The sequence below is a fragment of the Anolis carolinensis genome, chromosome 3 (assembly GCF_035594765.1).
Source record: "Anolis carolinensis isolate JA03-04 chromosome 3, rAnoCar3.1.pri, whole genome shotgun sequence".
Lineage (NCBI taxonomy): Eukaryota > Metazoa > Chordata > Lepidosauria > Squamata > Dactyloidae > Anolis > Anolis carolinensis.
In genome coordinates this window covers 104132961-104150227 of record NC_085843.1, presented here as the reverse complement: position 1 = coordinate 104150227, position 17267 = coordinate 104132961, and the positions used below count along the sequence as shown (strand labels likewise).

The following is a 17267-nucleotide window of genomic DNA, read 5'->3' as shown; positions in this document are numbered from 1 at the left end:
CTGGACTGAGTGTTAGGTGGTATCTTTTCCTGGCTGGCTGTTTACAAATTAAACTTTAAAATTAAACATTCATTAATAAAATTGCAAACAATAGTTTCTACATATATGTTAGTGTGCATGAATAAAGATGTGCAGTTTTTCTTAATTGTTAAAGTCATCCCTATTTATATATTTTTTAAGTTTCTTAGAAAGAGTATCTCAAGTCAAATTCCCCCAATTCTTTGTCCTTATTCCTCTCTTAACCCTTTGTTCCTGTCCTTGATTACCCCTTAATTCCTTCCTGAATTGGGCTCCTGGGCTTCAAGGTGGGCCTCAAAAGTGGTCCAGTGGCTGTTTTGTTGTAGGCATGACCTGACTTCTTTTATTTTATTTAAATCAATTTGCTCATCAAGAGCATTAGCAAAAAGTTATGTACAAAACATTCTCATTGTCTGTAAAACAGCAACTACTCATCATTTTTTCAAAAGCTCTTTTTTCGTTTTTCAAAAACGTGAAAAATCATCAAAAATGTACACAAGCACTTGTAATCTTGTCATTGAAGAGACAGAAACAAAGGAAGCTGTCTTGTTGTTGTATGCCTTCAAATCATTTCCAGTTTATGTCAACCCTAAGGCAAATCTATCATGGCATTTTCTGGCAAGGTTTTGTTCAAAAAGGGGTTGCCTTTGACTTCCTCCTGAAGATCAGAAAATGTGACTTGCCAAGGTCACCCAGTGAGTTTCCATCGCTGAGCAGGGATTCAAACCTTGGTTTCCAGAGTTGTAATCCAACATTTAAACCACTAGAACATGCTGGCACTCTTTAACTGATGCTGTTTGATGTAGAATTTAAAAAATCAATCCATCTGGAATTCTGTTATCTTCCCCAACTGGATGCTTTCTTATTTGTAAGCCGCCCCAAGTCCCTCTGGGGAGATGGAGGCGGGGTATAAAAATAAAATAATAATAATAATAATAATAATAATAATAATAATAATCCTAACTGGATATGCCAGGGACCAAACTTCCGACTTGTGCATGCAAAGTAGATGCATTGCTACTAAACTGTTGCATTTCCCCACAGTAGCATTTATGATGAACTACATTATAACAAAGCGACAGTCGAAATACACTTCAAAAAAAGTATAAAATCAAGCAAATGTAACATATTTAACATATTTAACAACATATAAAAAGAGAATAAAAATCTAGAGAAACTGTATATGTATAACACCAAAAGGATGGAAACATTAGGGAAGGTACTTCATAAACCACAGTCAAGGCGATGGTTTCTTTCTCTTTCTCTTTCTCTTTCTTTCTTGTTACATTTTGTCACAACCAGATGGTGTGGTTGCCTGAAAAGAGTAATATTTTCCCGCTACTCTGCTTTTTCATTCTGTTCCATTATTTTTTAAATTGTAGCTTTCACTACACTAATGTACTGGAAATGTGTATAAAGTTCTTGACTGATAGTTGCTTGGCTGTTAAATATATATTATATTTACTAGTAAATATGTACTACTGGTATATGGCACTGTAGAGCTAATGTGTGGCACTTAGATCAATAATTTTCACAAATGTTCAATGTCTTTTTAATTCCCAAAATGCAGATTTCTTCTTAGTGAAGGTGATTTTAATTAAATGTGGTATATTCAGAACAGCATGTTATTCTTAGGAAGCAGACATAGAAGGCATAGAATAATAATAATAATAATAATAATAATAATAATAATAATAATAATTGTTATTATTATTTGTTATATGTACATAACAACACAGCACACATGCACATTAGGTTCAAGTGTTTGGGATTTGTCTGAATATCAGGCCCTTCCCAAGGGCCTAGAAAATTAGAGAAATTAGAAATATAATTCATCATCATCTTCATTTACACCCCACCTTTCTCACCATGGGGACTCAAGGCAGTTAACACTTCACACTAGGCAAGTTTAAAAGGTGCAATACAAAAGTTAAACAGCAATATAAAATCAATTAAATAGTAGCAGTGTCATAATAACAAAATTAAAAAACAGTTGATATACTAAAATTGCATTTAAAATTCATATTCCCCTCAATTTCACCCATAGCACCCCCTGAATTAAATCACAGCACCCACTGAACTGATCTTAAAGACTTTTTTCTTTAAAAGCCTGTCTAAATAAAAAGGTTTTAGCCTGCTGTTGAAAGGATGCCATTCTGGTTTCCCTGTAAAGAAGGGAGTTCCAGAATTGAGGTGCAGCTACCGAGAGAGAAGGGCTGTTCTCTTGTTGCCACTAACTGGGCTTGAGATGGGGGTGGGACTGAGAGAATGGCCTCTCCTGAAGATCTCAGGACCCATGCAGGTTCATACAACTGGACTTTAAAGGTCATAACCAGAACAGTTAAAAACCACAGCACCCCCTGACTAGATCTTAGACACCTCATCTTTAAAAGGCTGACTGAATAAAAAGGTGTTTGTCACCAGAAGGACAGCAGGGAGGGGGCCTTTCTGACTTCCCTGGGAAGAAGGGAGTTCCAGAGTCAAGGGGCAGCTACTGAGAAGGACCTCTCCTGACGATCTCAGGGCCCAGGCAGGTTTGTACAAGGGGATGTGGTCAGCCAAATAGCCTAGACCTGAACCATCTAAGGCTTTAAAGGTCTTAACCAGCACTTTAAATTGTGCCTGGAAGCAAATTGGCAGCCAGTGGAGCTGCTGCAACGGGGGTTGTCCACTCCCTGTAGCCAGCCTCAGTTAGCAATCTGGCTGAAGCTCTTTGTATCAGCTGGAGTTTCCGAGCACTCTTCAGAGGCAGTCCCATGTTACAGTAATCCAGACAGGATGGAACCAAGACATGTACCACCATGGCCAGATCTGGCTTCTCAAGGTACAGGCACAGTTGGTGCATAAGTTTTAATTGTGCAGAAGCCCTCCTGGCCATCGCCGACACCTGAGCCTCCAGGTTCGGTGGTGATTCCAGGAGGACGCCCAAACTAAGAACCTGTGTCTTCAGAGGAAGTGTGACCCTATCCAGCACAGGCTGGATCCCTATTCCCTGATCTGCCTTCCAACTGACCAGAAGTACAGTACCCCTGTCTTGTCTGGATTATGTTTCAATTTGTTTGCCCTCATCCAGTCCATTATTGATGACAGGCACTGGTTTAGGGTCAGGATAGCTTCCTTGGCATTAAGTGGAAAGGAGTAGTAGAGATGGGTGCCATCTGCATGTAGGTGGCATCATACTTCAAAACTCCGGATGACCTCTCCCAGCTGTTTTATGTATATGTTAAACAGCATGAGGGACAAATGGAACCCTGAGGAACCCAACAGGGTTCAAACAGGTGTCTCCCAGCACCACCTTCTGGGTACAGCCGTCCAGGAAGGACTGATTCCACTGTAAGACAATGCTTCACAGTCCCATCCCAGCGAGATGATCCAGAAGGATACCATGGTCAATGGTATCGAAAGCTACTGAGAAGTCCAGGAGAGCCAACAACACACACTCTCTGTCTAGTTCTCTGCGTAGGTCATCCATGAAGGCAACCAAAGCTGTCTCTCTTCCATAGTCAGGCCTGAAACCCGATAGAAATGTGTCTAGATCAATGGTTCTCAACCTGTGGGTCCCAAGATGTTTTGGCCTTCAACTCCCAGAAATCCTAACAGCTGGTAAACTGGCTGGGATTTCTGGGAGTTGTAGGCCAAAACAACTGGGGAGCCACAGGTTGAGAACCACTGGTCTAGATAATCTGCTTCATCTAGAAATCCCTGGAGTTGGGAGGCCACCACACACTCCAAGACCTTGCTCAAGAAGGGGATGTTGGACACTGGCCAAACCATGATACCTTTATTAAGCCAACTAAACTGCACAAATACATCATGCAACTTTTTAAAGTTTCACTGGCTTTTTCTTAGGTAAAGATATATCATATCAGAGAGAGAAAAGTGATGATACATGATGCATTTTGTGTTTTAATTGGATGGGGTGGAAGCAATCTATATATATAAAAGACAAATGGTGTCCTCCCCTGCTACTAAACAACAAAAGTACAAGCCCCAGAACTTAGAAATTTGGCAGCACAATCCACCATCCTTGCCCCTACGTTCTGACAACAAAAAGAAAAGAAAAATAAAGTCCTAATTAGAGGGAGAGGAATAATTGTCTTTAGCCAATTGCTGCCAGTTAGAAGACTAAGCTCCACCCACTTGGTCTCCTAGCAACCTACTCAGGCCTCACTCTCTCTTCCACACTGCCTATAAAATACAGATTATCTAATTTGTACTGGATTATATGGCATTGTAGACTCAAGGCCCTTCCACACAGTTATATAACCCATTTATAACCTTATCTGCTTTGAACTGGATTATCTTGAGTCCACACTGCCATATAATCCACTTCAGTGTGCATTTTATTCAGCTCTGTAGAAGGAGCCTCATATAATCCAGTTCTAAGCAGATAATATAAGATTATAAATATACAGTAGAGTCTTACTTATCCAACATAAACACCCTGGCAGAACATTGGATAACTGAATATGTTGGATAATAAGAAGGGATTCAGGAAAAGCTTATTAAACATCCCATTCCCTCACGACCCTATCTGCTGCCAAACTGCCATCCATGTCTATGCCAGGCATCCTCAGAGATTATGAGATCTGTTTGAAAACAGACAAGTGGGATGTTTATTTCTAGCTCACCAATGATATCCAGGATGGGACAACTCTGATCTGTCTCAGGCGACTGTGAATGTTCCACTTGCCCACCTTGATTACCATTGAATGCTCTTGCACCTTCAAGGCCTGCCTACTTCCTGCTTCGGAGAGGAATCCTTTGTTGGGAGATGTTAGCTGGCCCTCAGTACATCATGTCTGGAATTCCCTGATTGCTCAGTGCTGTTCTTTAGTTAACTGTCCTGATTTCACAGATTTTTTTAATACTGGGAGCCACATTTTGTTCATTCCAGGCAGGCAGGAGCCATCCAGGCTTTGAAGCTACAAGGCTATTCAGTGCCAATTCCAACATTCACACTTGCCTAAAGCAGACAACAGTTCTTTCTTCCACCCTGGTCATTCCACAGATATATACACCCCACTTCCTTTTGTTACAACACATTTCACAACCTCTGAGGATGCCTGCCATACATGCAGGCAAAACATCAGGAGAGAATACATTTGGAACATGACCAGGCAGACCACAGAACTCAGAGCAACTCAATACAAAGAGAAACAAAAATAATAAAATAAATACAAAAAACAAATAAAAAAACAAAATAAAATAATACAATTAAAAAACATAAATAAAAATAATATAATCAAATAAGAAAATATAATACATACAAATAATAAAATAAAATAATAAAAACACAAATAATAATGAAAGAATAAAAACATAAATACAAATAATACAATAAAAATAATAAAAAAACACTAAAAAATAAATACAATAAAATACTATAATAACAGAAAATAACTAAAAATAATACAAGAAAATAATAAAATATAATAAATAAAAAAGATAACTTACAATAAAATTAATTAAAAAATACAAATATCGTCAAATAAAAATTTCACAACAATTTTTAACCAATACCACCACCACTTTGCCACAGCAACGCATGGCTGGGCACAGCTAGTCACTTTATAAACCTATCTCATCTTTTGCTTCATGCATATTCTAATTTCTGTAGGTACTTTTTCCTTACATACACATTTTTGTGCAAGCAGTCTTTCTATAAGTAATGACTTCAATACATTATTTTTATTAATATACATGTTTTGTCCAGATTTTTCCTTCATGGAATGTTTGACTTCATGAAACCATATACTAACACAACTTCACTTGTTTGCATTACATGTTCACTTCCAACATACATGCAGAGAGAGATCTACAATTGTGCCTGCCATGCAGCCCCCAGAACCAGAACCTTTTATTCAAATCTTTGAACTGAATCAAAAAGGATATTCAGTGCACATTTGCAGTGAGGAGGGATTCAAATGTGAGCATTTGCAGTGAGCAAATGTGGATGAGTGAATAACCTCAGGAGATAACTCATGAGGTTTCTTCTGTTATTTCTAAATACTGTTGGTCAAGAGAGGAGAAGATTCCGTTTGAGTAAATAGTATTTGCATCTTTTGAACACTAAATCTTGAAACTCAAAATTTGCAGTACAGCTACAACCTTGGAATCTTTTGAAAAATCAGAAAAAAATCAAATCCTCAGGTTTTATACCAATAATGGTTGATTATTGATTGCAATAATATATATGGTCCTGGTATCATGCACATAGCACAGAATTATATAAATGATGAATGTATCCATGCTTTTGTTATTTATATGTTTGTTTGTTTGTTTACAATTTTTCTTAACTGTTATTTTATTATAGGTACATCTATTTGGAAGGCATTATTCTTCACTCCCAAATTCAGTCCTGAAGGTGCTAATGGCTGCTTTGAGTCTCATGTTTGCTTTTGCCATGGGAATTTTGTCAACTACCATGACCCGCCATTGCTTTTTGATCTTTCTAAGGACCCAGAAGAAAAACATCCACTAACAACAGAAACAGAGATTCACTTTGATGAGATTCTTCATGCCATCCAACAAGCAGTAGCCAATCACACCCAGTCATTGGCTACTGTTTCCAACCAGCTTTCACTAAAAAATATCATTTGGAAACCTTGGCTTCAGCCATGTTGCTCTTCCTTCCTCAAGTTCTGTTATTGCAATCATGAGTCACAAGAAAACAAAGACTTGCCTGCAGCATGACATTACTAATGTAAAAATCACCCAAATGCTTTAGGAATAAACAAACAAACAAAAACAAAAAACAGGAGAGAAAACTTTGAAAAGTTTGACAAAGGCTGTTGTGAAGAAATGACCTTTCCTGAACTTTTATACCTCTCTTGTTCAAATGGTAACAATAGTATAAGGAGACGTTGAATGTGAGAAAATATCCCTTTATCCCTTGAAAATCCCATCAACAGGCTGTGAAAGTGTCAGAAAAGTTTTACAGAAGAGCTGATGGAAGTTTATACTTTTTTAGGAACTAGCACAACTTACTAGAAAAGCAAAAGCCAATAAAAAGGTAAAGATAAAGGTTTCCCCTGATATTAAGTCCAGTCGTGACCGACTCTGGGTGTTGGTGCTCATCTCCATTTCTAAGCCGAAGAGCCGGCGTTGTCCATAGACATCTCCAGGTCATGTGGCCGGCATGACTGCATGGAGTGCCGTTAGTGCTTACTTAATCTTAGTGGAGGTAGCCACCTCCAACAGGGCTTTAGCCGGGGGGAGGGGGGGGCTAGGAGTTCAACCCCCCTCATTTTTTTAGTTTTTTTTTTAACCTGGTTTACTCATGAATTTTAACTGGTTAACCAAAGCCCCATGAGTGTCCATTGAAGTTTATCTGTTTTGAATGTCCACTAAAGTTTATCAATACAGCCTGATTTCTAAATTATTTTGCATTATGGAACTACTCTTCATGATTCGCTAAAAAAAAGTTTCAACCCCCCTCCCCCCCCCAAAAAATTTTTTTTTCTGGCTATGGCCCTAACTCCCACATTCATAAATCATGTAAAATTAACTAGTCAGGGTGGCAGGGTGGTGGTGGCAGTAGATGATACCAGAAAAGATATGACTATTAATCATGGGATTTGAGAATAGGTATCCCATCTCACATAGAATGCTTATTTGATTAATGTTATGCTTGACTCAGAAAACAGAGACAAATCCAGTAAGTATTTATCTACTATTTTATATTTACTATTTTAAAAGTAATTTTATATTTGCTACTCAATAATAAATAAAATAGATCCTTCTAATTATTTTTAAGAATGCTCCAAGTTGCTGGCTAATGTCACAAAACACATGTAAACAATGAAGCTGCATACCTATAGTGCCCACAAGACACTCACTACATAAAGAGTGTTGGTCCTCTATTAAATTACAGTTGTGGTGAGATTTAGTTATTGCATAGAGACATAAAACCATAAATTTTTGTGATTTGTCATATAGAAGATGTGGACTAGTGTCCTTCTGCCTTCGTAAGTTTTTTTCCCCTTCAGTTGTTCAGCCATGTTTTGCTAACAATTATGTAGCATTGTTCCTAGTGTGGCACTTTGAGGAAGAACAGCGTTCCTCCTGACCATAGGCTGCAATTGCTTGGCAGCTTCTTGGAGTGACTAGAAATGTTTAAGGGGATTAGAAAGTTTCTCCTAATCTGAAAGTTTATACACTTTTGTCAGGTTTTCTGGGGAGAAATACTGAGTGGTTATGGTGAAGTTGGGGCTAGAGGCCTTTGTTCTGTTATTCCTTACATTTATTGAATGCATGGGTTTCAAAGGTGTCTTGGGCACACCCAGTGACAGAAATCTGCCTTTCAGAAGGGAGATTCACTCCTGAAAGAGTTATCATGGGGAAAAGGGGTCTCAACTGAAGCTTTATCGCCAATCCTTGTTTCCACAACAAGCCAATTTTTTCAAAATCCAAATAGCTAGCTAACTAGCTAGATGACTGGAGTTACACTTAAAATTGTACCTGTTCTGTTTTACAAACAAATTAAACTTAATAACAAACCTACAGAATCTATCTTGTTCGTAACTTGAGGACTGCCTGTACTTGGAGTTTACTTCCAGATCCATATCTTCGTGGCTGTGGCCTTTGTTAAATGGAGAATATGCTGAACTGTAATCAATGTCATTGTTCACTTGGCCATAAATAAATCCAAGGTTAATAAATAAGTCCTAATGAAGCTTATGCATAAAACTGCTAATTTGTCAAGGTTAATATTATTGGTATCATCATGTCCTGAGAGTAATAATGTACTGAGAGTGGTAGTACTAATGAAGCCCTTGGCGGTGTCTGGCTGAGCTCTCCCTATCTATTTATAAAGAAATAGGGCAGACAGATAGGTCTCTGGTTGCTACTGAAGAAACTGTTCTGATGCAAGATTACAGCAGGAACGAAAGGGCTAAGAAAGAGGGAGGCAAATGCATCTGAAAGCAATTCTGTAAGAGAGCAGGGAGAAAGGAAGTTTGATAGATCTGTGAAGGAAAATGAAAGCAAGAGCAAAGGAACATAGGGAGGTATCTTGGCCCATCTACTTTAGCATTGTCTCCATTGTTCTGCTGTAGCTCTCTCTGATTTCAGTGGAACTTTCCTGCAGACCTCTCTGAAAATGCTAGCTATTGAAGGTGCATATAAATCAGGTGCTCAGCTGTCAGAGATAGAATTCTGGGGAAACAAAAGAAAAACTGAGAGAGAATGGCTTGAAAAGAAAGCTCAATTTTGCTAGCAACTCAAGATACATAAAGGTATCCATTTTAAAATTAATGAAATCTTTGATGGCCATCTTCTAGCAAACATTCCAAGGTGGATCCATATTCATCCCAGAAATTATTCTGCCTTTCTTCAGTATTGCTCAGTATACATCCTTGTTTTAGCATTGTTATTTCAGTTACAATACAGACGGGATCAAATAGTAATAACAATAACAGCATTGTTGGTATCACAAAGCAATTCTCTGATAACCAATATCAACCATTTATATTGTGGCTGGACAATAGATGGTCATTCAACTTGGTTTTCCATATGCTTTATTTTGTCACAGGATACACATAATACATTTAGCCAAGATGTTTGTTTACTCTTGTTGCCAGACTTGTAAGTACTTTCATGCTGCTATCTCTGAATAAATGCATTTGGAATTTAAAACTGCATTGTGTTGCTTCTTACTTTGGCTTTTTGTACTTATATTTAAGAAGAATGAACAAAAAAGTCATGTTTCTGTGGAAACGCTGCCTTTGCTTATTGATGTCATCCAAAAGGCAATTTGAAGAGTCTCCCACTGGCCTTCATCACATCCTCCTTGGGGAACAGTCAGTTTAACAGAACACAAAAACTGAAAGCTAAAAGTTAAATATGTCTATGTGTGCTTAGTTATGTCGTATTAGCAACAGTTTGTCTTGGCATATATACAATAGAACCCCGGTTATCTGATTCAAATGGGTGGACCGAATCTCGGATACCCGGATTTATCAGATAACCCGATCTGTAGGCCCAGGCACCTAGCAGAGGGAGGAAACTTCTCCCTCCAGCAGGTGCTTGGACCCAGGGAAGCGCGGGGCATGCCACTGCTTAGCGACACATTTCGCGCTTCTCTAAAGGCCCAAGTACCTGCTGAAGGGAGAAAACTTCTCCCTTTGGCAGGCGCTTGGGCCCAGGGAAGCGTGAGACGTGCCGCTGCTTAGCAACATGCTTCGCCCTTCTCTAAAGGCTCAATCACCTGCCAAAGGGAGAAAGCTTTTCCCTTAAGCAGGCGCCCCAGCCCAGGGAAGCAGGCCACGATCGCAGGCCACTTCCGGGATGCTTCCTCCTGCCTCTCCCTCTTCTCTCGCGAGAAGGAGCTCCTTCTTGCAAGAGGAGAGGGAGAGGGTGGAGGAAGCACCCTGCCTCTTCCTCTCCTCTTGCGCAAAGGAGCTCCTTCTCGCAAGAGAAGAGGAAGGAGGAAGCACCCCGCCTCTTCTTCTCCTCTCGCGCAAAGGAGCTCCTTCTCACGAGAGGAAAGGGAGAGGCAGGAGGAAGTGCCCCGCCTCTTTCTCTCCTATTGCGCAAAGAAGCTCCTTCTCATGGGAGGAGAGGGCAAGGCCGGAGGAAGCATCCCGGTAGCGGGCCACGATCACTACTGCAGCAGTGCTTGTGGCCTACTTCCCTGGGCCAAGCCCTCGTCCCTTGGGAAGCAGCCCACGAGCACTGCTAGGCAGCGGTGCTCATGGGCTCCTTCCAAGGGGCGAGGGCTCCTTTTGCTGGAGAGGAGAGGGAGGGGGAGGGGTGCCCCTGGCATCCCCTCAGATAATGCAGAGCCTCGGTTAACCGGGGCTCGATTAACCAGGGTCCTACTGTACATGTTTGTGTGAATATGTGTATGTGTACAATATATCTCCTTTATATCTGAAGCATTAGTACCTGTGGTTTCTCATCTGTAAATCATGCAAAATCTCTAGCATTTTCTCAGTTTTCCAGTTTAATTCTATGGTAGGATTACTCCAGAAGTTGACCATGAAGTTACATTGAAGGACTTAGAAACGTTAGAGGTATTTCTTTTCTTGGTTCATAATATACTCCCACTGGAAGTAATTATTTCAATAGGATTTGCAATAAACCATGGCTCTATAGTACATTGAAGAATATATCCCCTGTGGATGTGAAGTTGTAGTGAATGTACAGTGTGATCTTTGACTCCACATTAATATGAATAATAACTTCCTCGTTTTTTGTTTTTCTTATATAGAGGATGTTAAGAATACATACTGTGAGCTAAAGTAGTGAAGAAGACTGCAGGTTGGTTGGCTTTCAAAGGAGAGTGAAAAAAATTATGGAAAAGGGGGCCATTATTGGCTGCCAGTCAAGATTCTCCAGTTTTACAGGCAGTATGTTTCTGGTCTGAATTCTATTGGAATCTTATTGGGACTGAATCCCAATTCGTCCCAATTATGATAAATTCATTGAATCAATTATTCAAATTTTGAGTTAATATGTAAGTAAATCCCATTGTTTCATGGGTCTAATCTAGCGAGTCTAGCAATACAATGCAGGTCTCTATATATAAGTTTACTGGTAGCACAAAAAAGATTGTGTAATTGGACTGGATAGATCTTTGATCTGGCCTGATGTGGTTTTTACATTCTTAATTGAGATGCTGTCAGTATAACTGGTGGCTAAATCATAAGCCTAAATGTCTATATTATTAATGCTATTGTCTCAATATACTGATTTGATTAGAGGGAAAACATATTTAAATTATTCCAATATAACTCATTTAGACAATATATTCAAATTAACATTGTACTGATTCTTTCCCTTCATGGTATGAAAATTATTCCTTCCATGCCTCCCAATGTAATCCATTGCATTAGACAAGTCGACATTAAAACAAATGTGCATTATCAGAACATATAATATCTATATTTTGAAGAGCAAGCAGTGCAGACTTGTACTACAGTGATATATTTATCACAAAATGGTAAATGAAGAAAATAATTAAATTCTAACCCTTCAGATAACGGACTCTCCTGAAAATGTTATTGCATTTTGTTGATAATAATGGAATTGAAGAAAGTTTTTTTTAAAGGGGAAGTATTGTCTGTTTTTTTACTAATCAAACAATTGTTCAAAGAATTTCCTAGACATAGTTCAGTGGTGTTTTTATATTGCATTGTAATGGAGGTTAAGAAAGCTAACACACTTATCTATTACTATTTGACAATGACTTACAAAGAGTCGATATTAGATTACATGTTCAGAACAGTTGATTAATGCCCTTGTCCATGTAAGTGTTTAAGCTCCAGAGGAATCGTTAAGAATAGGAAATCCAGGCCTTAGCTCCTCTTTGTCAGCTACATATGAAAAGTGCAGCAATTCATTGTCATCTCATCATTCACCAGGCTTTTAAGAGACACATTACTTTGCCGAAGGACCATCTCAGTGTTCCAGCCGTCTTCATCCTGATGATTGCTAGAAATGAATGGTGATTCTTTCTGAGGCACTGAGATTTATGCAGCTGAACAACAACCTTCTTTGATTATCTTTCAATGAGATGCTGTCATGGGCAAGTGTCCCTGAAGCTAGATGGGATCCTGTCCTCTCTGGAAATTCATGAAAATGACAAAAGTGGTTCCTCATACCCCACTGATGGCATTCAAGGGAAGCAAGCAAGGAGCAAATTATTTTTAGGTCTTCCTCACTAAATTTTAAATGAACAATCACTGCTTTATGTGTATTTGGAGGGTCTACATTATATTCTGTTTGCAATAAACAGATCTTAAGTAGTTCATTCTAAACTACAAAAGAGCAACAAACAAATTACACTGACAAATGCAGCTTGTATCTTTAAAGCCTTAGTGGTGTGTGGAAGTGGGAGGAAACAATGATTAATACATATCTTTCATTAGCACAAAAATGCCCACTGCACTACTGGAAAAACTAATAGTATTGCAAAATGCTAGTATGAACTACAGTTCATAGTTCAAAAATTAAAATATTTTCTCATAGTCTACTAAACATATGACACCCCCACCTATTTACTATGTGGTTTGTCTAAGGCTTCAAAGTCCTGTTGTTTCATGATTTCATTTCATTGTGTTTCATTATTTTGGTTCAATTTCTGCATTTTTGGCAGGGCTAGGATGCAAAATCCTTTTTAAAAATAAGTAGAAGAAATAAAAGAGTGGAGAGGGAAAGATCATTTTTTCAAATACCTAATGAACCATAGTAAATATATTGGCTGATAACCTTCAGTCTTGGTCATCAAATTGTGGAGATATGGCAGAGGAGAAAAGATGAAGCCTTTACCCATCTTGGTAACCAATAAGACCAATAGTGTCAGCCAGCTCTTGCTTTTGTCAATAGCATACTTGAAAAAACCAGGTTTTAGTTATTGTTTCATGAGAAACAATATGAAAAAATATACAACTTATAAAAAACACTCTTGCCATGTAAGTTACACTCAGGAAAGTCTACAAAAAGAAATAGAAAATACACTGAGGTCAGCCCTAATAAACTTCATGATGCATGCTTTCTGACAAGAATCTGGGCTTTTTACTGCTTAAACCCGACCTTGCCATGGCAAGTAAAGTTGGGGGATACTCCAGAGCATCAAGGAATACCAGAGTGTTCTTGGGGTTTGCAATCATGTGGACAGCTTCAGCCCGATCCATTGTCCACATACACACTGCTGCCACCATCCTTCCGCTACAACTCCCAGGAATCCCAGCCAGTTTACCAGCTGTTAGGATTTCTGGGAGTTGAAGGCCAAAACATCTGGGGACCCACAGGTTGAGAACCACTGCCCTACAAAGATCAGCGCAGGAAAGAAGTGGATTATCCTTTTGTTGTTGCTGCTGTTGCCACCTCTTTGGCCAAATAGATCTCTACAAGAGCCTGGCCATTATGGTCATATTTGCGGAGTTCAGCACAGGACACTCAGTCCTATGATCAACAAGGAGACCCACATGGATAGTTAAAGTTAGCACTATCTGACTGTTAATATACACTGAGAACTGAACATGCCATGTTGGATATAGAAAATCAAATGAGAGACAAAAAGTTAAAAATACATTTTTCTTAGCAAGCCCTTCCTGACCATTATTTTTTTCCTGCATGCTATGAGACAATACTATATAGTTTGGCCACTAATTTGTTAATATCGGGTCTTTTTCCAGTGGCAAGCTAGCCAATCAGGGGTACATGGGTGATGTGATGAGAGAAAATCATGCAAGCTGCCCAACTTCGTTGCATGATCATGTCAGCAATCCTTATCCATACTCAAATGAAAAGCCAAACCAACTTGACAATGTAATGCCCTTTTCAAGCTAAAGCAAAAGAAGGAAAGATTTTTCTTTATTGATGCTCTGGTGGAGGCAAACTGGCCAAAGAAAACTTCAGTAGTTACTGAATAGTGGGTTGAAAACTGGGCAAAATTGAAAACCACTGAGGAGGAGGGGTCATAATCTTCACATTGGGGAAATGGCGTTCATTTTGTAAATACTGATCTGTAGTAAATACCTTGTGGTTTGTAGCCTACCTATCTGAGAAAGTATAATAGCTCATATAATAACTTTATAATAACTTTATTTTTATATCCCGCCTCTATCTCCCCAAAGGGGACTCAGGCCAGCTTACATGGGGCCAAGCCCGAATAAAAACAATAGCAATATAAAACACAACAATAGACAAGAGACATGCACAATTAAAAATGTAAACATTACCCAATAAAAACAAATGACAAAAACTGATAAAAACATGGATTAAAACAGAGAGGTTGTAAAAGTAGAGAGGGTAAGGTGCACCATATAAATATTGTAAACACAAGGTGACTGATAAAGTGCTGCAAATTCTTGGAAGTGCAAATTGGGACGGGAGTAGACCCTGTGTCTATATCAAGTTGACAAAGATAAAAAGTGCAAACTGGTACAAAAATGGTCACAGATACAGGATTGTTATGGGGATTGTGACGCCTCAGGGCAGTGTGAGCACTGGGAACAAGACACGGAAGCCAATAAACAATCTAATATCTTTATTAAAGAAATAAAAGAGACTAACAAAAATAAGCAGAGTATATAGTCCAGCAATAGTCCTTTCAGAAAAGGTCAAGTAATGTGAAAGTAGATGTCCAGTATTAGAGTTCAAAGTTTAAATCCGATAACCGAAACACACTCAAACTTCTAGGCTGTTTGAGTGGGGATTACAGCAAGGTCTGTCAAAGAGTTCCAGGTTTCAATTCCGAGGCTAGGATACAAGGCAAGGCAAAGTTAGTCGTGGTAGAGCTGAATCGCTGTCCAGGCTTGGCAGGGAGACGAGATGCAATGCCCGGTCTACTCAAGAGTAGCGCGCTGCAGAAACTAGAGTCGATGTGAATTCCTCAACTGACACGTTGACACTGCAAAGGTCAGTCTGCACCCAGAACTTTTATGGGACTACAATCTCCCCTCAAGACAGGTGTCTGAACACTCTTCCCAAGGGAAAGTGGACTAAAGTCAACAACTTGCCAGATGCAACCATCCTGGGAAACTCTCAAGGGAAACTGGCTTAATTAGTGCTTGCTCTCTCCGCTAATCTAGCGCTTTTTCTCTGATTCTGCTTCTCCGAGCGAGATGTTTCCCAAAACAATCTTCGGTCAAAAGGAGCGCTTTCTGGAGAACCGGGCTCTGGCTCAAGGACCTTTGTAATTAACTGTGGGCTAAAACTGTCAACAGGGGACATCTGGAAGGGGGCAGAATCTTGCGGAATCGGCACCAACCCCATATCTTCTTTGGTCTGATCCATAATGGCGACGGGGTCATGACTCGAGAGTCTCTGAGACACTACAGGGATGAGCAATCTTTATCCAAAGGCCTGAGTGAAGAGCCAGGTTTTCAAGCTATTTCTGAATGCTACCAGGATGGGGGCTTGCCTGATTTCCCCGGGGAGCGAGTTCCAGAGCTGGGGGGCCACCGCGGAGAAGGCCCTCTCTCTCGTCCCCACCAACCGCGCTTGTGATGGAGGTGGGAGTGAGAGGAGGGCCTCCCCCAATGAACGAAGAGATCATGCAGGTTTGTAGGGGGAAAGGCGATCACAAAGGTAGGCGGGTCCCAAACCATTCAGGGCTTTGTAGGTGATCACCTGCACCTTGAATTGGGTCTGGAAGGTGAACGGCAGCCAATGGAGCTCCTTAAGCAGGAGAGTTTACTGCTCCCTATAATTAGCTCCAGTTAGAAGCAAGGCTGCCGAACATTGGAGTAGTTGGAGTTTCCGGGCCGTCTTCAAGGGAAGCCCCACGTAGAGCGCATTGCAATAGTCCAGTCTAGAGGTAACTAAGGCATGGACCACCATGGCCAAGTCAGACTTCACGAGGTATGGTCGCAGTTGGCGCACAAGTGTTAGTTGTGCAAAGGCCCTCCCGGCCACCGCCAACACCTGAGCATCAAGCGTCAGCGCTGAGTCCAGGAGGACCCCAAGCTGCGGACCTGTGCCTTCAGGAGGAGTGTGACCCCGTCAAACACAGGTTGCCACCCAATACCCCGATCGGACATACGACTGACCTGGAGGACCTCTGTCTTGTTGGGATTAAGCTTCAGCTTATTCGCCCTCATCCATCTCGTCACAGCCGCCAAGCACTGGTCCAGTATCTGAGGGGCTTCCTTGGAGTTTGGTGGAAAAGAGTAGTAGAGTTGAGTGTCATCTGCGTAGAGATGGCACCAAACTCCAAAACTCCGGATGACCAGGCGAACAAGCTGAAACGAATCCCACAAGTTTGGACAGACAGGTGCTTGGGTTACCTCTTTTGGCATTGCAACAAAACTAGCGTCCAAGTTGAAGAGAATCTGAGCGACTTTGTCTGCAAAGTGGTGTGCGAACTCGCTGCACGGAGTTGCCGAGTCTTCGGGTGCCCCTCCCCCCTCGGGAGGGTGAAGGAGCTCCCCGACTACCCGAAACAACTCCGATGGTCTGTTAGTTGCAGATACTATGCGGGCAGTCGTGAAGGTCTTCCTGGCTGCCTGCATATGACCTTAAAATGTTCATAGAAGATATTGTCAGATTTTTTAAAAAAAGAATCCAGTTATATTGGTGGAATATTTTGTTTTTAAGGTCATTCTCATAATTCTGTATGGCAACATTTTCACTGTAACATGAAAATGAATTATTTCAAACTGAATGGAGTTGTGCTAGTAGTAAATTAAATTCTTTTCAGATTTACATTAGCTATTAACATTAATTACAAACATGAGTCGTGGCTTGCACTCACTTCTCTTTTCAGCTGGAGTTGCCATGCCATTCATTCATGCAAA

At 40.2% G+C, this 17267-nt stretch overlaps 1 protein-coding gene across 6 annotated transcripts in view; it reads left to right on the top strand.

The window, feature by feature from the left end:
- Positions 1 to 9657, top strand: part of sts (steroid sulfatase) — a 130212-nt gene extending 120555 nt beyond the window's left edge. For all 6 annotated transcript variants that reach the window (XM_008107169.3, XM_062975302.1, XM_062975301.1 and 3 more), the window contains one exon: positions 6335 to 9657. In XM_008107169.3, coding sequence (XP_008105376.1) covers positions 6335 to 6714 — 380 coding nt within the window. In that variant the 3' untranslated portion in view covers positions 6715 to 9657. The remainder of the gene's footprint in view (positions 1 to 6334) is intronic.
- The last annotated feature ends 7610 nt before the right edge of the window (positions 9658 to 17267 follow it).